The sequence below is a fragment of the Fusarium fujikuroi genome, chromosome FFUJ_chr08 (genome assembly GCF_900079805.1).
Source record: "Fusarium fujikuroi IMI 58289 draft genome, chromosome FFUJ_chr08".
Taxonomy (NCBI): Eukaryota; Fungi; Ascomycota; class Sordariomycetes; order Hypocreales; family Nectriaceae; genus Fusarium; species Fusarium fujikuroi.
In genome coordinates this window covers 621,060-644,928 of record NC_036629.1, presented here as the reverse complement: position 1 = coordinate 644,928, position 23,869 = coordinate 621,060, and the positions used below count along the sequence as shown (strand labels likewise).

At 49.5% G+C, this 23,869-nt stretch overlaps 5 protein-coding genes; 3 read left to right on the top strand and 2 right to left on the bottom strand.

Moving 5' to 3' along the window:
- Positions 1-5,304: 5,304 nt before the first annotated feature.
- FFUJ_13828 (uncharacterized protein) lies at positions 5,305-6,739 on the top strand (the record flags this gene model as incomplete). XM_023581568.1 has 2 exons in its annotated part: positions 5,305-5,675; positions 5,725-6,739. The coding sequence occupies 2 exons, from the start codon at positions 5,305-5,307 to the stop codon at positions 6,737-6,739; spliced, it is 1,386 nt and encodes a 461-aa protein (XP_023434248.1).
- Positions 6,740-9,999: 3,260 nt separating this feature from the next.
- FFUJ_13829 (uncharacterized protein) lies at positions 10,000-11,482 on the top strand (the record flags this gene model as incomplete). XM_023581567.1 has 5 exons in its annotated part: positions 10,000-10,249; positions 10,313-10,543; positions 10,634-10,707; positions 10,757-10,926; positions 10,984-11,482. 5 exons carry the CDS (start codon positions 10,000-10,002, stop codon positions 11,480-11,482), a joined length of 1,224 nt encoding a protein of 407 aa, XP_023434247.1.
- A 2,262-nt stretch (positions 11,483-13,744) lies between these two features.
- Positions 13,745-17,406, top strand: FFUJ_13830 (uncharacterized protein; the record flags this gene model as incomplete). XM_023581566.1 has 8 exons in its annotated part: positions 13,745-13,777; positions 14,062-14,152; positions 14,203-15,752; positions 15,806-16,333; positions 16,387-16,477; positions 16,533-16,849; positions 16,893-17,148; positions 17,204-17,406. The coding sequence occupies 8 exons, from the start codon at positions 13,745-13,747 to the stop codon at positions 17,404-17,406; spliced, it is 3,069 nt and encodes a 1,022-aa protein (XP_023434246.1).
- A 508-nt stretch (positions 17,407-17,914) lies between these two features.
- FFUJ_13831 (uncharacterized protein) lies at positions 17,915-19,327 on the bottom strand (the record flags this gene model as incomplete). XM_023581565.1 has 2 exons in its annotated part: positions 17,915-19,077; positions 19,126-19,327. The coding sequence occupies 2 exons, from the start codon at positions 19,325-19,327 to the stop codon at positions 17,915-17,917; spliced, it is 1,365 nt and encodes a 454-aa protein (XP_023434245.1).
- A 1,095-nt stretch (positions 19,328-20,422) lies between these two features.
- On the bottom strand, positions 20,423-23,332 carry FFUJ_13832 (related to inositol polyphosphate 5-phosphatase ocrl-1; the record flags this gene model as incomplete). The annotated part of the gene is made up of 1 exon (XM_023581564.1): positions 20,423-23,332. The coding sequence occupies one exon, from the start codon at positions 23,330-23,332 to the stop codon at positions 20,423-20,425; it is 2,910 nt and encodes a 969-aa protein (XP_023434244.1).
- Positions 23,333-23,869: the final 537 nt, after the last annotated feature.

The window sequence follows — 23,869 nt, the reverse complement described above, 5'->3', positions numbered from 1 at the left end:
GATCCTGCCAGTCTCTCTAATGGCTCACTTGACTCTTTACTTGTATGCAAAGGATGATCATCCATATCATGATGAGACATGCATCAAGCTGCACGCACAGGCAGTGTCTCTTCAAGCTGCGAGGCATTGACTTTCACGCTACGGGTATGCTTCTTTTTCGCGTCCGAAACCGAGACAGTTTTCTTATCGATAATCACCATCTTCATTGTCAATGCCCCTGACGACCATGAACTCAACTCTGCACTTTTACCCTGCCAAGAACTCCGCGTAACACAAGATCTTTTGCATTAAAGTTTGCGGCGCAGCTGTCATCTCGCTTGAAACAAGAGCACCTGTGCGGCTGTGTCACGTACCAGCTCGACCTCACATCCGGGGTAACAAAGCTTGCGCGTTGTAGGGCGTACAAGCTCGTCTGTGTCTTTCTTTTCGTGTCCCAGCGTTGAGGCGGAGTTGTTTCTGAAAGGAGGCGCTCCCAATGAGGATTATGCTCCAGCCGCATCATGCGTTCGTTGTTAAGTTTGCAGTGAGGGGTTTGGCGAAGTCACATCAGCGCCATGTCTTCAGACAAAGAGGGGAAACCCGTTCTTTGATCGCAAACTAGGTACGGGAATATCTGTTCCCCTCAATTATGACATGATCTGTGGTTTATGGCTTTCCCGATGCTCGCTTAATTGGCGACAGATTGGTTGAGTTTGTTCTACTGAACGGACTCCTGGTGCCACGTCGCTCATTTGAAGCTCAAGAATCAGATCATCCAGGCTCTGTGATCAGAGTGACGGTATGTCAACCATGATTGTTTTTTCACGGAACAAGTGTACGACCACTGACTTCATGTCATTCACAGCAAGATAATGCGGAAGGCATTCAACTTGATTCCATCAAGGGTTACCCTTCATGGTAATTCGTGACAGGAGTTATTTCCAGTCGTGTTTCCGTAGACGGTGTCAAATACCGAGGCATACCGATGGTGTCCGGACGGTGTGCTCCCGCAACCCGGGGCGACGCTCCGGGTCAGCACAGCAAACACAGCAAACACAGCAAACACAGCAAACACAGCAAACACAGTGTGGCATGCCAACCAATACTCAACTGCCTAAGCCAGTCTGCCGCGCACTGTATACTTGGATCAAAACTGCAAGGTCTGTGGCCTCATCGTGCAGTAGCTGCCGGACAGGCCGTGCCTAGCGGCTTTCTCGAAGGAACTTGGAACGCTCGTCGTGTGCTTTTCAGTGGGTTTGCATGAATCGCGGTGGTTCCGCTACTAAAGCACAAACGTCGATCAAAGTCCCCTGTTTTTCTGCTTTCAATTTCGTCGCGGTTTACTGAATGAACTGTCAGTCCTGAAACTCGAAATGAACAGTTAATTGCTCAATTTCCAAAACAGCGCATCTACCACCCCCATCAGGTCTTTAGACTTAACTGAACCTGGAGAAACACGGTTCGGGCTAAGGCACAGGGAACCCCAGACTAGACCTGAAGGAGCCTCGTGTGCACAAGGTCGGTCCGAAAGGGCCAGCTTGGTCAAGATGGTGGGCAAGGCTGAGAAGAGGCGCTGTCGTTCGAGGGAGGTGATTGGTTGATTAGGGTAACGAGTTGCGTTGCGGCTTGGCGTTTTGGTGATGTTGTCCTTGTCCTTGTTGAGCGGTGACGCAGCCACGAAATTGCCGTGTTTGAGTGAACACGACGTCGGATGCTCAGCCATCATCTGTCTATTTCTCGTATGTCAGATCATCAACAGTAACTCTGCAATGCGAGATTGGTTCTGGGGACAGTTGCAGTCTGTCATGTGTCAAAGTACCGTCCCACTGGCACGGCGATGCAACGTCGCATTAATGCTACACAAATGTCAGGTGTTTGTTTTGTTGAGCACCATTCTTAGTCAGCCAGTCAGCCACTATCTCGACGCCTACCCTAAACACTCGTATATTGCATCAGCATTTGTTTTGAGGTTCTTTGCTATTGACCTCGTATCATCATTGCGGGATTCAGTTCTTACGAGAAGATCGGCCAGTAGTTCTTCCTAACACGAGTCTGGCTCACCAACACACCTTGGAGTGTTATTGAGAGCATTGCGACTTTCACCATCGGTTATCTCCATCGTATGGGAAAACAGTCAAATTACTCTACACGAGCAACAACAGAGCCCAAACATAGTTGGTCGATCAGTGGAGCTAGTTCCCTCGCTTAAGGCTCATTCTTCTCCATACCAGTCTAGACTCGCGATGATATGATGCTCCGATCCTTCCATAAAAACTATCGGACCTCGCCAAGAGCAGCAAAGGTTTTCCTTTCGAAGGATTCAAGGGGCTCCATAGAAACAAGCTATTGGAGCCAGTGGATTCTCAAAGACAGTCGAAAGACTGGAACTGCAGTCTCGTGAGGAAGCCTCTAGGGTAAGTTGATCAAGAGGGCTGATGGAGCGCCTCTCTTCACATGCAACATACCTTAGGATAGCCCAATCTGGCGTGATGCTTTACAAATATCTACTAGCTTCATTGAGGAGGCTTCTTATCAGTACGAATACTTGCCATTTTCAGCCATTCCATTACAAACTGGCCAGTCATCGATGAGCGGCGCAGGATCGACGTCCACGGCCCCACAACTGCCGCTCGACTACTGGAGTTTCTGCCGACCTCCTGTCTCCAAATAGGCTGCTGTATGCTTGTCAATGGCGTCGGTACTTGCCGAGAGCTGAAGACGAACAAGGATGATATCATGCCTTCGTATAAGCCCAGCCTCGACGGTTGACTGTTGAGTCTGGGGGATGGCTTACAGCGTTCTATCCAGCCACTTCTTCCCCAGTGCTTGAGGCTTTGTTGTTGTACGATTAAGGTTCCATTTAAGGTAGGAGGAGGCTTGTTTGATAGACGGGAATAATACGAGAATGCTCTAATGGAGTGGACGAAACTTCCCGGTGGCCTGACTTGCTTCACCACAGGGCTGAACTGGCTGCAAGCGATGTGCATATCAACCAGATTGGGGAAGTAATATGGCTGCCTAGATTAGAACAACATCACTGAACTTTACTCTGAACGTTGATTCGAGGCTTCAGATGCCGTGTATGCATATCTGGTTTAACACGAGAGTATAAGGCCACAGCGGAAAGTCCCTGAGTGTTGTTGCCTTCATGCAGGTGCTTATCGAACGCCTGTCTCACGACATTTCATTATCCAAACACCACTTACTATACACAGTGTCACTTAGACATAAGTTCCCAAGAGAAGCAGTCTTCGACAAGTGAGATTTGTGGATATTGTCCCTGAAAGTGCGCGGACTGCCGCTCCACAAATTGCTGTGAGTGATTTCGCATGTCATGGCCATTCAAGAAGCTTTCATGATTCTCAAAGTCAACTCTACTCGTATTCATCTCTTCATCAGCATTACTAAGTGATTTGTAATACTCGCATCTCGTCTGATACCCAGCTACTGTTGACTCTCGCATGCAGAGTTTGGGCAATTATATCACTAGATGACACTCTTCAATCCCCCGTAGATCATCTATGTCGAAGAATTAATAAAATTAGATTGTGACTTCAGGGTATTAGAAGTAAAATTGGGCATGATGGATTTCGAGAAAAGGCGATGTTCTACGAGGAATGAAGTGGTATCTACTCCCAAGCTGACGCCGACCCTGGACTGGAAACGAGAAGGGTCACCAAGGAATGGAAAGAAAGTAATAGTTCTGCTAAATGAATAAGATATTTTATGTTTCGGTAATTGTAATAGGCGTTGCTCAGTTGCTAAGGCAAACCTCTATGCTAGATCACTATGTGTAGGCGAGACCGCTATCAGGAAGCAATGTCAGCCGCTCCCAACTTCGCTCCAATTTCACTCCTACGAACAAAGAATATAGAGGTAAAACATTAATCAAGGAGGTATATGGTCCCGTTTTCATCGTATGTATTAGCGGGACGAAAGCTGGGTTGAACCAAGAGGACAAAGCAGCATGAGACACTACGATGCTATTGAGGGGGGAAGAGAGATCAGATCAGCTCGCGAATAGGAACTGTTCCATAACTCTCAGACCTCCTAATTCCCGTTTAGACCCGGTGGTCAGGTGTGATGAGAATGGCTGATGCTACTTCAAGCTTGCAGAGACCCCTGGACAGTTTCCCCAGAACCAACAGCCGTGGCGCTCAATCCCCATAGACATGTCACATTTATCTTCACCATGTCTTATCCAGTGTGGTGTCGCATGTCATGCAGGTAAGACATGGAGTTCCGGCATCTGTTTCGGGCGGGAATCTCAGATTTGGAGGTCATCCCGACGGGTGCGAGTAACAGTTTCTACGACTTCAGATGAGAGATGGGGGACCAGGCTATCCTAGGAGAGAAAAACAAAAGAGCCATGGGACTTATACATATTGTAGTAGCTTGTATGAAGTCCAGGAGGCTGATGTGCCCCCTGGGAGCGAACCCTTGTCGAATTTGGTCAGGATCTGGTCAAGCCTTTACGGAGATCTGGCAGCAATATGCCCGATATGATCTGTCATGCATAATTTAGGCTGCTGATCGCATATTTGAGAACGGAAAGATCTAGCGGCATTCCAGAATATTCTTCCCGTACATTGCCACTGGCCTCTGAAGGTTGGGCCTTGATGGACTTCAACATCATCATGAATCAACCTCTTTCCTTACCACCACTTCCCCTGTGTTCCCCCATCAAATCCTTACTGAAAAGCTTGAACGCTAACACTAACTACCCATTGTTTTCTGAGCATTTGTAAACGAGTTAAATGGCGGTGTGCACCCCAGACCTGGTCTTCAGGCAACTTGTACCGACATCAACGTTGCACTCCCAATCATGGAACCATTCCAAGCTACCATGGAAGAACCTCAATACTGCCGTCGGTCAGATTAACATATCGCAAACTCCGTTTGGAGAACAGTCCAAGTGGTGCAGACCGTTCGATCAAGTCACACTGCAGTCGCACCAGATGCCGTTACCCCTATTCGTACAACACCCAACCGCATCACCAGTACCACAGAACCAGCAGGGGCCATAATTGGTTGGTCTACGAATATGCCACAGCAGCTTTGACAGAACCTGCAGTGATATGCCTGCATATTCGCAGCACCCGTGTGAAGAGACGGCAAACATGCAATGCTCAACGTTTGATAAGAACTCCAAGTCTTGAGTGCCTCCCGAGCCCGGCATAGCGACGCTGTGTGAGGGGATTATGTTTCTACTTAAGGAGCCCTGCGGCTTGCTAGGGGGTTTGTAATGTCTCTTGATGAGGAGACGGAGGATATACTCTGAATAACTGAACCTGATTCACTCTTTACAGTGGCTTTTACTGCACCATGGGTATGCTTCGCCTCTTTTTTGTTATCCTGGTCGCAGGGGCCTATGTTGCTGTGGCCCAGCAGCAGCCTTTTCATGCTTCTAGAAATGCTGTTTTGTCGGTGGATATACTTCCTTCGCTTCCAGAGTCTTTCAATCCTATTCCAACCACGGTCGTGACTGTGGACTGTCTTTTCTGTTCTTCAACAGACGGTGGGGAGGTCTCGTCTTCCACTCGGTTTGACACTACGATATATACACAGATATTCAGCATTGGGACCGAGTTCTCTGAGCCGTCTGCACCCTCTGAACCGTCAGGTATTGTATCTGCAGAGGCCTCTGGCACGGTAATATGTGCACCGCATTGTCAAACCTTTGTGACTGCTCCTTGGTATGATGCCTTCTTTCTTCGATGTAGAAGCTATACTAACTATAGATAGGAAGAGTGGTGAATCAAAGGTTGCCCCTCTTACTCCCGTCCCAGTGGCAACCTCATGCATCACGATATTCAACACTCCTATTCCTATTCCCCTTCCCACAACAGATATGTGGACTCCAGTTGTACCCTCGCCTTCTCTATCAACATCGACGTCGTGCTCAACTACGGAGACGGACTTGTCTCCTTGGACATGGCATATGCCTGGGCCTTCCCTATCGACAGAACTAGCTTCGAGCGGCCTAGGAATACCTCCATGGACATCGGCAGCAACGGAGGAGGCGACAGTTATTACTGAATCGACATCAGGCGTTACAGTAGTCCTACCTAGCGGCACAGAGATAACACCAACGTGGTCATTCGTGTCGGTTCAGACATCTCCAGCTACGGAAGTATCAGCGTCGACATGGACATCAACGTCAACGCTGACTGAAGAGATTCCTGTCTCAGAACCATGTACAACAGAGATCACGGTTACAATGACCAAGACCTTCTACGAGACATGGGAGTCCAAGACACTTCAGATAGCCACGCTATCTCGTACGATATCAACCACCATCGAAACAGTGATAGTGGAAGCGTACTCTACGGCGACAGGAGAGGTTGTGGTCGAAGGCACGAAGACGGAGTTAACAACCGTCGAGGCTGTTAGTTCGGGTGTAGACTGTTCGGAGGCTGGAAAATGTTGCGCGGCTTGTTCAGCTACCGTAGAGTCTATTGGAGTTGAGATGACGACCTCAACTCTCGTGGGAACATACACGACTGTCGAGGAGTATGTGTCTTCTGCTGGTGGCTCTTGGGTGCCAGCCGAGTCTCCCTCCGGGACTGCAGTCGCCCCTGGCACGGAGGGCTCGATTCCCTCTACCTCAGAGACATTTACAGAGACAACAACCATATCTGGATCGTACGCTGAGTCGGAGACAGCCGGTCCAACGTCTGTTCAGACTGCGGGAGCCGCCCATGTGACGGCAGCTGTGGGAATAGGGGCTATTTTCGGTCTAATGGGTTTGTTGGCTTGATTCCGTCAAGCAACTGAGGAGCGGAGAATGGGAGGAGAACACGCTTGGATACTGAATCATGTTAATGGACTAGAGAGTTTGGCGCGTCAACAGTTGATGGTTGCATAATGGGCTAGTGTTTTTTTGAGTGAGGACTGCTGATGTACCATGATAGTTTTGGGATAGCAAACACAGAGTTAGGTCCACAGACGTGTCCATCTTGACTCAAAGAGTCCGGAAAAGATCAGCCGATAGTGATGCAAGCGCTCAGGAAGACAAATGTGCAGCGCTTCGTTATCAAAAGGTCCATCCTCGTCTAGACCCTGTCACTTGTTTGCAAAGTTGTCTAGACATGGCTGGCTGAGGAACTTCATGGCACCAGTCACATCTCGTCAGGCTTGACAGCAGACGGCAACGACTAGAACGATGCGTGGGGCATGGTTTGGAGGTTGTGCGGTAGTTGCGGTGGCTGGGATGGCCTCAAAGTGATCTCTACTATGCGAGCCAGCACATTCATTGTCTCGATGCACTAGAGTAGCAAATCACGCATGCCTGCCTAATTCGGCAGTGTTGATTCAATGATATGAGCGTGTTCTTTGCTTCTTCTCGTTCTCCTTCGTGTCATCGTAAAGTATCCCTCCATTGCCGCCGAGCCCACCTCGCCCTATACATCCTGTTGACGCAAGAGTCTATCAGGTATCTTCAAAGTACTCGTAAAGAATCTGTATACACCCTAAGCCACGAGGTCCAAGGTGTATCCTGGAGCCGGCAACCGGGTAGCTTCCCTGATGCAAGTGTTTGCCCCGGGGTCCCCGAATCGATTGATCAGAACCTCGAGACGAGACCCCAGTTAGTTGAAAGATTTTGATGTCAAGAGAGATTAAGACCCATTTGTTCCAAGTCGCAGTTTTATCCGAAGTGGAGGAATGTGCCAAGTGATCAACAAGGCATTCAAATCCGTCACAAAGAGCAGGCATTATGGGACAACTCAACGCACATCTTCAATGCTGAGTAGATAATATGCCTACCATGGGATCATGGAATGTTCTGAGCCTTTCACTTCACGTACTTGCACAAAAGCCACCCCAGTCATGATCGGCCGACGAGTGACATAGTTCTGATATATGGGCGCTTGATGAAGTAAACTCTACGCCAGCACTAAAACGGGCTATTCTGGCACATGGCCACCACTGCCGACTCTAAACGCGTGAACTAAAATGGATATTGTTTAATTGGTTTGCCCAATATTTTGGTGCCGGCCGATAGCAAAAAGATCAATTGTGGGGGTAATGGTCATGAAAACCCGGAACAGGCGAACAGTGGCTTGACCATCAGCACATCTGGCGGCTGAGTCTCACTGCCTACGTTGTACAGCATAAGAAGATCGTGGGATGTCTGAGATGGAAAGAGAGAAGAAGGCTAAAGGGGACTATTCACCGGGTTTCACTGTCGCATTCCCGGGCCAAGGCGGAACCTCTGCTCTGCCGTGGAGGAAGCATCTCGCAATTGGCAATCCATACCGGTGAGAGGAAAGAAAGGACCAATGGCAGTTTCTGGCTTCAACGCCAGTTTGAGTTGGGGTTGCAGTTGACCAAGACAGTGCACATTGATGCCATCTGCGTTAAACAGTGATCAACCACATTGAGCTAGTTCTCTGACATTAGCCCCTCCAACTACTAACAGAATAAGACTAACAAACTGGAGAGATGATCATGCACGCCATAGTTACAGACGAACTAACGGATCATTATTCCTAGCGAACAATAGCTCGACAGGGACACCCCTGAGTGCGGAAGGATTGCCGTCTTGTCATTGTTTGTTGAGCGCTTAGGTCAAGAAGCCTAATCCTAGAGCACACAGTGTATTGTTGAAAGTAGGAAGCTAGATAAGTCAGGACCAGGCTGCGGAACTGGACAGTTGAAGGTGTTCGGGGGCCGGAGGACAGAGAAGCTGCGATGATCATTGGTCCGGATGTGAAGCAGCATTTACGAGCGTGCGGTTGCACAATGCAGACAATGCAGTGATGATATACCGATGTTCAAAAGCGAACTGGAGAAAGGCTTTAGTCTGTGGCTGTCGCGGCTGTGAGTTTTAAGCCGGAAGCCTCAAAACCCTCCCCCTAATTCTGTACACACAGCTCCGAGGAGATGAAAAGGAGTGTTACTAAGATACAACTCTTCTTATTTCCCTTGTTAATAAAATGTAAGTTTATTTAAGAGATTTAACTCTGCAAGATTGACCCTGGGCTCCCGGCCCAACAGCCATCAAGATCTCAGCAACCCCTGATATCACTGACATGACAAGATCTCGTCACCATGCCGCCATGCCACGGTAAGGCGTAGGATGATCACACACACAGTGGATCGTTATCTCGGCACGTATTTACGGTTACTAACGACAAACTATTCTGGCCGGGCGTGATCCAGGTACCCGCGACATATCTTAGCGCTCGCTAACAAGGACCGGAAGTTTGATGTCGTGCAGCCGAGGCCAGGACTAAGATCCTTAGTTTGATATGGATCAGCCTTGTTTCTGGTGATGTTTTTCCAGTGAGTATTAGCGAGAACTAGTCGAGAAACGTTGTGTAAATGACAGCTTCCCGCTTAATTGCCGAGATGATTTGGCCCTGACGTGAGATCATTCGGGGGGACTTGAAGATCCAAGAGAGCCTCTTCACAGCGTCAAAGTTTGGCTGAAGATGTTTCTGAGACCACTGTAGCTGAAATTGACGAGTTTTGCCAACTAAGAGATACTAGGCCTCGCAGAAGGTGCCATCCCAGCGCATCACCACCCCTTTCAGCAGCCGCCATGCCTCCATAAGGCAATCTTCTCGTCACAGCGGCCCCACGACTCGCCCAACCAACACTGGCGATGTCAGAGATAACAGGGAAGCATCGAGTTTGGCCAACAAAGATGGATACAAGCCGTGTACTTCTGTCTCGAGGACTGACCTCCACAACTCGAGGCAGTGTGACAACTCACGAGTGTACTCCGGGGAGACTTCCGGAGAACAAACACTCAGGAAAGTGCACAAGTTTGCTCTTGGCGGCTATTCAGTCTAAGAGAGACGGAATGGGCCTCGTAAATCGTGGGATGTGGGATATGCTGTCCTCGAAGTCGGCCGGTCAGGAGAGAAGTTGAGTTGAGGATACAAATAGTCCGCTCTGTTGACTCGAAAGTGAAGTTACACTCGACGAAAACCGAGAGAACTCGAGAAGTTTATACCAAAATTCTATCTATTTTCTACCCTTACCTAGTAAAATTTTGTTTCACTCCCAGCAATGGCAACTCTCAGGGGCACTACTCAGGACTATGCAACTACACTGCATCGCTCTGAAAACGATGGCGTTCTTGGTGTAAACTCTGAACTCCTCAGGGAATCACCTATCAAGAACTCCAACTCCTCCAACGCCGCACTGACTGGTCCCCTAGTCTGGTCCGGAGGAGACTTTCAGGGGGACCAAGCTTACACTCTCCGTCTTAGCGGCGAGGAAGCTAAGGAAGTCGACAGCGCCCTCACTAGTTTCAAAAGTTAGATCTCCTACTACGTATGACTCGGGAAGTAAATGTTTGCTAACGGATGAAACTAACTAGCTCTTGGGCTTGACGGCGACGAAGTCTCCCCTGACAACTTCCCCCTCCCAAACCTGTCTCGCAGTCTACGAGCGAGCGCCGAGACTCTCCATCTCGGAAGAGGCTTTGTTGTCATTCGTGGCATCGATGGCGAGAAATACTCTGTTGAAGATAGTGTTACTATCTTCTTGGGTGTAGCTGGCTACATTGCTGACAAACGCGGGCTCCAAGACCGCAAGGGTAACATGCTATGTACGTTTCCGGAAATCTGAACCTTGAACAGCTCCCAAGTCCCTCGACTACTATTGCTTAAGAACCATCGGTTTTGTCTAACGCTTTCAGCTCATGTAACCGACTCGAAGCAATGGAAGACTCCTACCGACGCGCGTCATGGTATTCATACCAATGGGTCTCTGGTATGTTATATCAACTCCACGAAAATAATACTCTACTCACTAGTTCTAGCCTTTCCACACTGACATGGGATGTGACATCCTATCCCTTCAAGTTCGAGACAGCGCCAACAAGGGGGGATATACCTATCTCAGTTCAGCCTGGACTGTCTTCAACGACCTGCTCAACCGGGAGCCAGAGGTCGTCAAGACACTCCTGACTCCCAACTGGCCTGTCCAGCTGTAAGAAAACTACACCCTCTGTTCATTGAAACATAGCTAACAAATTGTCTCAAACAGATCGGGCCGTAAGGCTTCATACTATCTCGCCCCTGTCTTGACATTCCATGATGGCAAACTCCTCGCGAGCCTCGACCCGCATCGCCTCGGGCCGCACCCGAGCATGACGAACTCCAATATTCCCTCTCTTTCAGAAGCTCAAATCCATGCTCTTGAAGCTGTCTCAGAGGCTGCTTCTCGTGTTGAGCTGCAGTTAAAGCTCGAGACAGGAGATCTCCTGTTCTTCAACAACCTCGCCCTCGTCCACCGCCGAGACGCTTACACTGACGACGAGAACTCGTCTCGTCACATGGTTAGACTCTGGCTTCGTAATCAGAAATACGGATGGGCGATTCCTAACGGCATGCTTCCTCCTTGGGAGGCTGCCTATGGGGAGAACCGCAAGATCAAGGCTAGACACTACCCTATTGTGCCCATGGTAGAGTACCCTGTCCAGAAGTACACTACCAGCTCTGCAGCCTTTATGATCGAGGACTCTGAGACTTCAGACGAGGAGTGATGGTTCTCCGACTACTCCACGCTTTTTTATTTTGTCTCTGTTCTGAGACCTCCAGTCATTTCCGAGTCATGACATGTTTTGGTTTATCAAGAGTTTTGAGAGTCTATCTACTGTCGTTTCCTTCGAAACAGCCTACTATAGGTCACTATGCAGGACTACATACTAGCTATTAGTCGCTCATTGGAGAATACAACCAACATCCTGCAATACTTTTTGTTATCTCGAGAAATCTTGTCACGTGTTGGTGTCATGTGAGAATTGGAGATAAAAACCCTCTGTTGGTTGTTCCCCTTCCAACTCTCTTCCACATTCCTGTCTTTTGCTTCCATTCGTCTTTCCACAAGTTCTCGTATTTGTCTTCAGAGCTTTATGTCTGTTTAAGACAACCGTTGACGGAACGTTCCTCTCACCATACCAAGGCATGCTCCCATCTACCACTATATAATCAAACTCCTCTGGAATGGCATGGCACGACGGCACCAGAGTAGGAGATTATCACCTATGGCGTCCTCTGGCTATGACGCCAATACCATATCCCTGCCCTTGTACTTGTGTCAGCCGAACTACAGCCTCTAATAAGCCTGCCTGGAAACTCTCGGAGCGATGCAACATCAACCGTTGCCTTTCCGACGAACAACAAATTATCTCGATGACAAGAAAGTACTGAAGCCAGAATCGAGGCCTCTCGGCAGACCAAACCTACTAAAGAAGTGATAAGCACGGGAATGGCTTGAAGTTTGTATTAGCCCCAAGCTAGCCGTTATCCCTGTGTGAGAACAGACGGCAAGATCATTTCCTTTCCCTTGCTGAAATCTGACAGTTAGAAAAGTGAAGGCTCTAGGTGACACCAGCAGAAGCAAATCTCACGATCCTTTCCACTTTGGAGAGAAACCCGACTCTTTGCGAGATTACATAGTTCCTTTTCAGTATCCTCCTCGTCCCAGCCTTCGTCTCCATCAACTGCCGAAGTGAATCACAAACATGACCTGTTCCAAGCCCGCAGATCTCGACTCCTATACACGTATGTAACATCGTGGATATCGTCGACAAGAAACAGCCGGTTGCGGGCCGTGCTGACGTTCTGGTTCGATGTCTCGGCACAATCTCTTGAGATTGACGACCCTACTGGCCCCTGTTATGTCATGGGATATCTCAATACCCGTGTCTCAGACATTCGATCACGCCCTTTAATTATCCACTTTCGCGTTGTTTGAATTTCTCCGGTCACGAACTTGCGATTGATCGTCAAGCTGTCAAATTTTCTACCCCATGATATGTCTCAGCGCTTTCAAGTGAGAATTCGAACCTGGTCGTACTCTGAAAATGGAACCCCCACGAATGGGGGATTTGCTTGGGTGGCTCTGAGGATGTGATTGTGTTTGATATTGTTCATGAAATCTCCAATTGCCTTTTGTGTTCCACGAATGTGGCTTTCCTCTCATCTTGCAGCTACAGACACACACTCAATGCCCATTTAAACTTTGGTAGTGCCTGATAAGACCAGCTGCTCGTATAGCTAGTATGACGTTGCTCCGTCCGTCTCTGGAGAAGGCTATTTCGAATAGCCTCCTGTCACAATCCATGACCTCTCGGCACGGGTCATGCGTAGTGCGTGCCAGATGAACCCACAGTATGTGCCAACTGACCACTCAGGTCGACCGGCGAGGACAGAAGACGAGCTTTATGGGTCCGTAAAGACCCCTTGCCGTGTCTCTGATTGGCTAAACATTTTGAACAGGGATACAAGTCCAATCCAATCCTTACTAGGGACGATCAATCCTCGCTGCAAATCTCGACGCTTGAACCATAACCCACACGAGTTGGTCTAAACACCAGAAGACATGAGTTTTGTAAAACTTCACATTTGTGAGAAGAAAATGGTGGAATTTATACTGATTTGTTGGGATTTTGGATTGTTGCTCAAGATGATAAGCTGCAGCTGTGAGCAAGGATTATCTCAAGGATGTCTCACACAACGGCCAGGGACTGGTAGACGTCGACGCCCCTGCATCCCCCTTCAGACCAGGTTTCGAGGGCAACGAGTGGGTGATTCCAGGGCACGTTCCCTCAGGGAGGCTGCAATCTTGCCTCCTGCGTTGTCACTTCACCACCTCTGCCGAGCTGTCGTGTGACTCGAGTTTGTGCTTCACAAGCCAGCGGTATCCCCAATATCGGGCATATCGGTAAAGGACGTGCATGCGATCGACAACTTTGTCGGCACGGGACCTTGCGCTTCGTGGGTCTTGGAACCCAGGTGCCAGAATGGAGAAATTTACTCGTCCAGCTGAGATCCACGTAAGTGAGAAAGGATGAAGATGAACGAACCAGACTCCACCAGCTCAGCTCAGTTGTCGGGCCTCAATTCGTGTAACGTTTTGCAATAAGGATGCCTACCAGCTTCGGCAATTTTGCTCGTCAGGAACAACGCCTAAAGGCACCCCTGTGAGAATTGTGCAGTAGGCCCTGTTGGTGGGTGTCGGTTCGATGCTGTGTAACTGAAGGGACCCCGTTTCCAAGCCATGGATTCATTTGACCCTGTCTAAATATTTTGGGTACTTTCTTCTAACAGGTCGATCCAGAGAACTCGGAAGCGGCAGAATACGGGCACGGGCGCTGGGCCGAAACGAAAACGTCACTGCTTGAGCTTGAACCAACAGCAACTTGATACTGGTGAGTGTTGGTTCGACAGCGGCACTGACACAGTTCTAACGGTTACGCAGCTAATGAAGATCGTGTGTCGGGAACAGTGTCCAAGCCTGGGCGTGCAAACCGGCAGGATCCAAGCTCTTCGTCACAGTCCAGCGTATCGCCAGACTTTGATCAGCAACCTGGACACCCCAGGTCAGACAATACCACTTCTAGTGGCACTTACACAGGGGGTGTGTATCCTGGTGGGAGTGCCAATATTGTGAACGTTCAGGGCCTGGGGAGTCCTCCTCAGGAGCTTTCATCACCCGAACTTCCTCTCTCAATATCATCTGGACAAGCAAATCCACGCCATGGAAGTCACGGTACCCCTCTGCATACGACAATCTCATCCGGACACGGATTAAGCCCCGAGAGTTCAGCTCCAGACTCCGATTGCAGCTCCGGTCCCAGCTCTAGCGAGTCCTCGGGTCCTGCTTCTGGACAACCTTTGAGTCAGACACTCCAGAGCCAGCCCCCACCAGAAGTATCTCTTCTGGACAAAGGTACTTGTTCTCATACTTCTTCAAATGGACAAGCCTCTTGTTCAGTCAATGGCAACCAGTTAATCTCTCCACCTGGTGACGATGCGGGTCACTTACAGACGGACAGGACAGAGCTAGGGCTGGACTTTCCCTTGGGGAGGGGTGCGGAAGATGTACCTGGCTCTTTATTCTCTCCGGATACGCTGGGAGACTCCCCGAGTCAAGAAGTCCAAGCTCAGGTTGGCCTCGGTCGGAACTCTGATGATGACGACGACTCAGATCACTCAGACACCCTTGACCAGTTAGAGAATGATCTCAATGACTTGCTGTCTCTCGACCCCGGAAGGCCCGTCACTGGTTCGCGCTCAAGAGATGAGGCCATTGCTAGCAGATTTCAAGATGAGGATTCGGATCTTGAAGTTTGGGCGGTTGCTGAAGATGTCCCTGCACCGGGTACAGGCCATGATAATGTTAGCCGCCCAGGAACCCCCCCAAATGGCATTCGACGCGTCCTCGCCACTGCGCACTCCCCAGAACCCATTCATTCCTTTGAAACAAGCGATGAAGACGACACTGAAAGTGTTGGCGGCACATGTTGCAGTTTCAATGGGAGCAGTGGAGTAGATGATGATGAACGGATTGTCCAGCCGGAAGATCGAGAAGGTAATGAAGAGTCCGATGTAGACAATGATCTTCTTGGACAATTAGACGAAATTGTAGGCGATCACTCGGATTCGGACTGCTTCGAGACACATGCTGGTCCCTCGGCCGTGTCCAGTCGGGAGCACCGTATTCAGTCATCTTCAGACAACGATGATTCAGATGAAGAGGCCAGTCCTCAGAACGAGTCAAGCGACGACGAGGAGGTGTCGGAAGAAGAGATTGGGTATATCTCGGACGCTCGCGACACTAATGTTGAAATCGAGGACGAAACAGGGTCGCCTACTCTGGATATTCCATCATCTTCAACAAACAGCATCGTTTCTCCAAGCGAAACAACTAGCTCTGGAAAACGTCCCCTCACATTGGAGGAACATGAGGTTGTACGGTTCACACGAGAGATCAGCGCCTGTGTTCGTTGTCGGTTCCAGAAAATCAAAGTACACATTCATTCCCTCTCCTGCAATTGGTCACACTAACATGAAATGAACAGTGCCTTATAGACGAGCAGAATCCAGAAGGACAATGCAAAACATGCAAGAATGTCTCCAAGTCGTCGCCAAAGACAATCCATCGCGTTCCATGCTTGCGACTCCGAATTGCAGACGTCGTTCTCTATCGAAGCGGCGGGCTCAAACTCACGAGACGCTGGGCGGGCATCGAAATGCGAGATATTGGGGATCGACTCGATACAGTTGCTGTCACGATTGAAGTCTCACAGAATCTTTGTGGTAAACCTCTTCGCATGAACGTTGTGCGATTCAGACCCATCGATGGGGACGTGACTGCCCGATACTGGACTGACGGCCTTCTCGGGAAGGAGACGTTCAAGAAGAAGGAACTGGCCAACTACTGCCTGGAAAACATCTACGACACGGCCGAAAGCGTTCGACAATACACAATTGACAATGCTCTCCCAGCCTTTTATCACACTATCCAAGAGGAGAGTGAATCAGAAGCTGGACAAGGGCCCATCATCAGAACGTACCTCACGGCCATGGCTCGCTATTTGGACCTCCACGTATGCCAATTGAGTCCCGACACGAGCCTTGCCTTACGCTGACTCCTTCTCAGAATGAACATAAATCCAGCGGGAGTCTCTCGAGGGACGATGAAAAAGAGCTTGAGATATTTGGCAACCTTTTTATCCTCTGGTGCGCCATCCGTAAGTGCTCCTCTTGACCCCTATCGCAATTGCGTCCCACTCTAATCCCGCCCAGAGCACACTGTAGGCTCTCTCTACATCGAAGGCAAAGAAACTCTAGGCATGCTCCCCGAAACCGAAGACAAATCCTACCCTCTTTACGGCAAGGTGTCTGTCCCTCGCATGGTAGTCGCCCAATTTGACACCCTCAATTACAATGAGGTCCTCGAGCGGTACAAGGAGAAGCTCCTACGCGACATCGATTGGCTATTCAGCCAGGACAAGAATCGATGGTGGTTCACAATCTACCTCGTCGTCTTCATACTACTACGCGAAGCGAGTCGCATGACAGCAGATCGGTACCGGCATGCGAGAGCAAACTATGGATCAAGTGTATGGCGACCTCGACCCTCAAAGGACGTAGCTAATGTAACAGTTGCGATACTCGATCCCAGACTTTGTCGAGGGACTCCATGTCAGCTGCAATAATATTCTCATCCACTGGCATTACTACAACTACGATCAGTGGCCGACTACTCGGTCGTCAGGCCTCACTAATGGTGAACGAAGAAATGACCACTTTGAGACTCTGGCACCCAAGGATCGGCGCCTCGTGAAACAGAATCTCAAGGACCCAGCGGTAAAGAAACATCTTCTGGTATGGAAACAATACAAGAGGGATAATGGAAAAGGTCTGTGGTGCAAAAACTCCACCATACAGCATATTAGTGCTAACCGACTGTGTAGTTCCAAAGATTGCTCTCCAACACGACGCCGGATCCATTCGCTACGCAGGAGAACAGGACAAGTACGATTGGGACCATTCTTTGTATTGGGTATCGCAAATGTTTGAGAAGAAGTGGTGCCCGCATCCGACGTATACGAGAGAGCCAGAACCTGAGTCAACGTTCATGTCCGTCACGACGGCGGCTGTCGCTGCGGCCGGCTAAGGGCGAACCGAACCGAACACTCGGCGAGAACATACGATACGAGGCTTGAATCAATAAAATAACGACCGTTACGAATCTTTTGCCATATGAATTTTAGTATTATCAGCAGTTGAAGAGCTTCCAATGGTGGAAGGGTTGGAAAAACGGTACAACGCCCAGGATCGATAGACGCATGAGGGCTCGAATAAACATACACTTTTACACCAAGACCATAATAGAGTATTCTAAGCAGCTTTTATTCTATGCAAGCGATACGCTGATCCATGTCTAGATCCAATCGGAAAATCCGCTGACTCCAAACCTCTCCTCTGTTTCCTGTAGTATCGCCGCTCCTAAGCTCGCTGTGGTTCCTGATGTTCCTGATGTTCCTGATGTTCCCGTACGCCAAACCAACTCAAAACAAAAATCTGGTGCCATCTACGCGTGGTCAAGGTCTCTTAAATCTGTGTCGGTGTCTTGTGGTGTCCTATTCTATCCCCCGAACCAACCAAAAGATTCCCACCACTTTCTACCAAGACGCATTCTGTGATGGATGGAACGGCATGGGAATTCTCTGCTTTGGGGGAGGAGGCATTCCCCAATTGTCCTCCGGGTCAACCCAGCCCTCGTCTACATTGGTCACGAAGCGCAGAGAACTTCCGAGGCCTTTGGTCCGCAGTCGAAGCGGCGAGTTGCAGGGATAGGTGTACAGGACATCTCTCCTCAGGTTCTTGGCAATATCGATCTCCATGATATTGCAAGTCAGAAAATCACAGAAGTGGGAAACATCGTCGATACGACGCTTCAGCTCAATGAGATGGCCGGCAGTGACGCAAGGGTAGAGACCGAGGTTGATGAGGTTGTACCGCCTGACGGCCGCGTCGTGTGTACGTATATCTCCGAGTCGTGCCCGGAGAGGTCTGGGTGCGCGAGTGTGGTAAAAGATACTCCAAATCTCAAAGGCTTTGTCGAAGAACTTTTTGTACTCATCCGCCCAAGTCGGGGGAGTATCATGGAGGGTACTTGGTCGCCTATAAATAGGGACGTGAATGTTGTTGGGCCGGACGGCTTGGTCTTCCACCTCCCCGACAGAGTCGGCGCCTGCCTCCCTGCCTTCCTGATCCGCTGTACTGTTTGCGTTGCTGGAAGAGGCAGCCATTTCGTTATTGTAGGGAGCACCGGGCGTGTTCGTGAGCCATTTCGGGCTATTGCCCTCTAGGTTGTCATCTGTGTTGGTGCCCTCGGTGATGGTGCCTTGGGTGTTGTTTGGTGACGGGGGGTCGACGTCCATGGATCCACCCAAAGACTGACCGCTATGTCCCTCTCTTCTTCCGGGATCATTTGTAAGAAAGCTGTTGGTAGTTACCGAACTCTCTGCTGTCGTGGTGCTGGTGGTAGAAGCCTGAGCTTGAGTGGAAGCGCTAGGTAAAGCTGCAGCAAGGGCCTTCATGTCATGATCAAAGGTCTCATCCACGGCGATCTCAGCATCGGCTAGGTTGGCGTTTCCGGCGTGCTCGTCAGATCTAGTGTGGTCTTGCGAGTCAACGGCGTCTGCCTCATCCACGGCTGTAGCGCTTGCTGCAGCTTGGGCATCCCAGGGGTCCTCGTCATCGTTCTCTTGTTCTTGGTCAGACTCGTGCTCGGTGGTAGCTTCGCTATCACCATCCGAACCATGCTCCCACGAGTCCGAGCCTGCTTCATCATCATCAGTGTCCTACTCCGATGAGATGTTGCGGAGACTCTCGGCCTCATCAGGGGTTATCGGAGGAAGTTGGACGAAAGAGGCGTAAATGCGAATGTCTTCAGATGAAGCATATGGAATAGCTTGATTTCGAATACCAAGGAGAAAATCAAGCTGCTTGTGCCCATTTCTAAGGGCAGCTCGTCGAACAGGTTCCGGCATCTTGGCCGTGTCATGGAACCTCAGTTCCCATAGCGACATGATGAAAAACAGGCCACAGTTATCTTTGAATGTGTCTGGAGCAAGGTTAAACACTTCTCGTCGAGCAAGAAGGGATCACAAATACCTGATCAACGAGAGAAGGCGGCAATGAGACTGTCGGAGCTAAAAGTTGCGAAAGTAATACGTTCAAAAATATAGAGAACAAAACTATGTTCTAGCAGATTATCTTCGTCTTTTTTTTTTTTTTTTGATATTTTTGTTTTGAAGAAAAGGAAAAAGCAAAGTTGGAGGGGGGAGCTGGGATGTGAGAGTTTTTGTGGGAGGAGAAGAGCGAAGTTGCAAACGGATGGAAGATCGAGCTTACGTTTATAGCCCCGCGGAGCAACAAAAGGGCAGAAGCACTGATTCGCAAGCTATCGATAAGATACAGATGACTACACGCCCAGAAGTGGTCACGGGAGCCAGCAAACACTTATTGTAAGCGAGTTGCTGGGCATCTGGGAAAGAGTAGATGAGTTCCTGAATGTGATGCCAACGCCAGTGACAAACGGCAAAGGATAATGTAAAACGGCATGACAAACGAAGAGCAGAACTTCTATTGCCTACAGAGCGTGTTCTTTGGGGCTATACAGGCACAATGGCACGCTTGGGGGCTTGGTGCTCCTGGAGGGGGGACATGGCAGTGCCGTAGCGGGAGTGGGAGCAAAGGCCTGGAGCAGCCACTTCGCCTTTATCACCTCAACAGTCACTAAACCATTTCGATTTCTAGAAAATCAGTGAAATGAATATGATGCTAGTCATGGGATATCAATTTAGTCTTAGTAATCGCAATATATGGTGCTGTTCTGCCAGTGGGGAAGAAACTGCAGCAAAAGTAGCTAGAATCTGCGCTGCAAAGAGCCTAAAGACTGCATATCAACTGTACAATGTCCATTAATCTTTGTTGTTCACACGTTCAACGTCATTACTGTTCAAGCCACATCCTCTAATCCCTTTGTTGTATCCCTGTTCACCCCTAAAGAATACATCGAAACAAAGCTAAGCTGGTATAATACTCAAAAAGACCAAAGACCAGATATACTAACCCTCCCGTGAACCTCAGATGCTCCACGATATCTTGCGATTCCTCCGCTTCTAGCTTCCCTCATCCCGCCGTATAAACATCTCCACGACAGTCCGCGCTCGATCCCTCGACCCCTTTTCCTTTTCGTCTACACGACAGACCAAAGGTCCTACTATCTCGGCATATCTACGTTCACGCATCTTGCGCTTCTTGGTGTCTTCATCCTCTGCGTTGCCGCGGCGGAAGCTCAGACGGCGGGAGAGACCGCCTTTTGGCTCGTTCGTCACGGGGGTGAGTTCTGATGCAGCGCGGGAGAGCGTAGCTGTGAGGAAGACGAATGCAATGTTGTGGTTGGGTGCTGATGAGAGAATGTCCAGGATCTGTGTCTTGGTGTCGGACCAAGCGGTCATGGGTAGGGATGCTACGTTGGGCAATGATGTTGCGATCTTGGCCCAGAGTTGAGTAGGGATCAGACCGTCCGTGAGAGACTCGAGGAAGAGTAGCAGGATGGATGAGACGGCTTCTAACTTGAACGACGCAGGCCATTCCAATGGAAGCGCATCAAGAAGAGAAGCATCATTGTCCAAGGCAGATACAAGCTTGACCTTTGCATCCTGCATATCTGTCTCTCCAACCCTCCACGTCGACGCCTCAAGGGGCCATCCAGGATCCCGTGGCAGCACTTCCTCCTCAAGCATTGTTGATTCAGCCAGACTTCGTTCAACAAGCGTCTGTACCACCTCAGTAAGCTTGAAGAGCTCCTTCGGCGCTGAGCAATAAATATCCGAGTCGTAAGCAATCGCCCCCTTGAGACCCGTCTTCTCGACAAACTTTCTGATACCACCGTCAGGGATTCTTATCAATTCTGCGATGGAGCGCCCTACACAAGACGGTTGCCAGATTCCGCGCACGGGAATGAAGTGGTCCCGGCCGTCCTCTATGCGAAGAACCAGGACCTCTTCGATCTTTGCACGGGCTTCGTTCAATGCCCGGATGTGAGAAATGGCCGAGACTTGGAGCTCCAGTAATACCAATGCTGTTTCTCCTGGGTCGAGTGTGACTGTTTCACCCAACGGCTCTTGAGACTCTTCATCTGCTGACAAGAATGTGGTCTTCAGCCATACAGGGATAGCATCGTCACCGTCTTCTGTCGACGGCTTCGTCACGAATGAGAATGTCGCTGGTACACTGCCAGTATTTGCAACCGTAAGATGCCGGATCTGCTTTTCGAGTGGTGAAACCTTTCCAAAATCGACGATATTCTCTTCATTGCCATCACTGCCTTCCACGACAACCGTAATGCCCGGTCGGCCTTCATTCTCAGCCCTGTCTAGTTCACGCGCCACGTCAGCGTGGATCTTTGCCTTGAGCTCCGGTACAACAGCGTCATAGTCGAGCGTGAAGATAGAAGTAATGGGCTTATGATCAGACGATGTGATGCGCTGATGCGAGGCGTAAATCTCCAAGTGTATGCGGTCACGGAAGCCCTCCTTTGTAACGAGCTCCTCGGCTTCAGGGTCATCATTATCCTCGTACTCATCATATCCCAAAGTGTCAGTTGATGACATTGGATCCTCCCCGTCAGCGTCGGGGTCATAACTAAACAGCACGTCCTCGTCTTCTTCGAGCCCTCTGGACTTCATCTCTGCATCTTTCTTCTTCGCCTGTTCCTCATCTTTAATCTTTGTTTCATAATCTTGTTTATCTTTTCGTGTCCTAAATAAGATACGGTCACACCAGCTTGGAGCTCGTTGCTTCTCGCTTGTGTCAAAAAGGCCAACTGTACCAATATCATATTTGTATGTTGGTAGAAAGGTAATTGACCCTTCTTGCCAGCCATCATGGAAAGCTTTTCGTTGTTTGATAACTCTTCGTAATTGATCATGTGGTAACAATGAATCGATGGTGGCCTGTAGAGAAGTGGGATCCTGGCTTGGATCTTCGGGGAAATCGTCAGGGTCTGGTAGATCGCTCGCAGTATCAAAGCTCTCTTCCCGCGAATGTAGCGATACTCTCGTAGAAGACTCATCATCGCTGTCCGAAGTCTTCATGACAATAACACCTCGCTCATCAAGAGGCTTCGAGTCCTCGTCTGCACCATATTCACCTCTAGCATGCAGCGTGAGCAGTCGTCGGATATCGTCGCCAGGTAGTCCATCCAGTCGAAAGTTCAAGTCTCCGAACCAAAATGCAAGATCTTCATCTCCAATCTTTTCGCCCTCATCTTCCTCAACGCCTGAGTGAACGATTGGGTCGAACTGAGTGCGTGAGAGAACCTGACCGACATCCCAACATCGCCGGTCCAGATACGAAGAGCCAGCACCACTAGCCAAGTGGCTATTTATAAAAACCATGCGAGTTGTTTCGCCAAGCAGCAATCGCGTCGTCACGGCCCCCTTGTTTCCAAAATAGCCTAGCAGGCCCGTACCAACTTGTTTGGTACTGACGTTGCTAATAGTTGGTGCAATTTCGGGAGAAGCATAAACCAGCAACAACAAGCCAGTCATTTGTTCGGCAGTGATAAGTTCGTAACCTTTAGGCAATGCTGCTTCCAATGCCGCTTTCCATTTGTCCATAACACTTGTGTCCGTATATACTGCTCGATTCATATACTCCTTGGTCGTGTTGAGGTCTACAATTTCCTGGAGTCCCAGCACATAAAGACCAATATCACCCCCGGCAGTCAAATGCGGTTTCGAACTGCCATTGTCCTTGTCATCCGTCTCCACGGCACTATTTTGTGAGAGATTCAGTGACGTCAATTGTTGATCCAAGCCTTCGCCGTCTGTGAACCAGGTTGCGAGGTCTTTATCAGTACCCGTGCACGCAGCAACGTTCCACGTCCCGATCTTGACCTTTAGGCTGTGTGGACGCACGAACTCGGATCGTCGGGCATGAACAGCTTTAGCTAGAGACTGAGGCGTCGTCGTGGTGGGATCCCCCAGTTCAGAACCAGGGGACTGGTCATTTTCGTCGGCCATGGACGCCGTTACTACAGTATTGGACGAGAGGGACGAGTTATATACACGGCGCCGTCTCGAGATATCGCGGGGAGGTCGATTTGTAGTTCTCTAGATCATGACTTCGAACAACCTAGCTCTACCGTAGGCGCAAGGCAACGCAACGCAAGGGATATTTTGGTCGTGTGAGCACCAAAAGAATGTTGAGCTAATTAGAACAAGGGATAAAAAGGGAGATAAACCTCAGCTTAAACGTATGACGTCGAGCTGCTACCGTAGTCTAAAATGGTGGTGTAGAAACCTTAGGAGGGTCCGGCTCAGCGCCCCGCGGCAGCGTCATCTTGCGCGTTATCGATAAGCTCAGCAGCGCCCAAGCATTCACACTCGTGCCTCTCAAAGAGTAAACTTCAATCTGCATACCACAACCAACTGTCGATCACACGATCATCTTCTGGGGGTCCTGATATCATACTTACATGACCCATCGGCCTTGATCTATCATTTGTGACAAGACTATTTTCAACTAGCGATCACGTCTCCACATACATATCGGGCCCA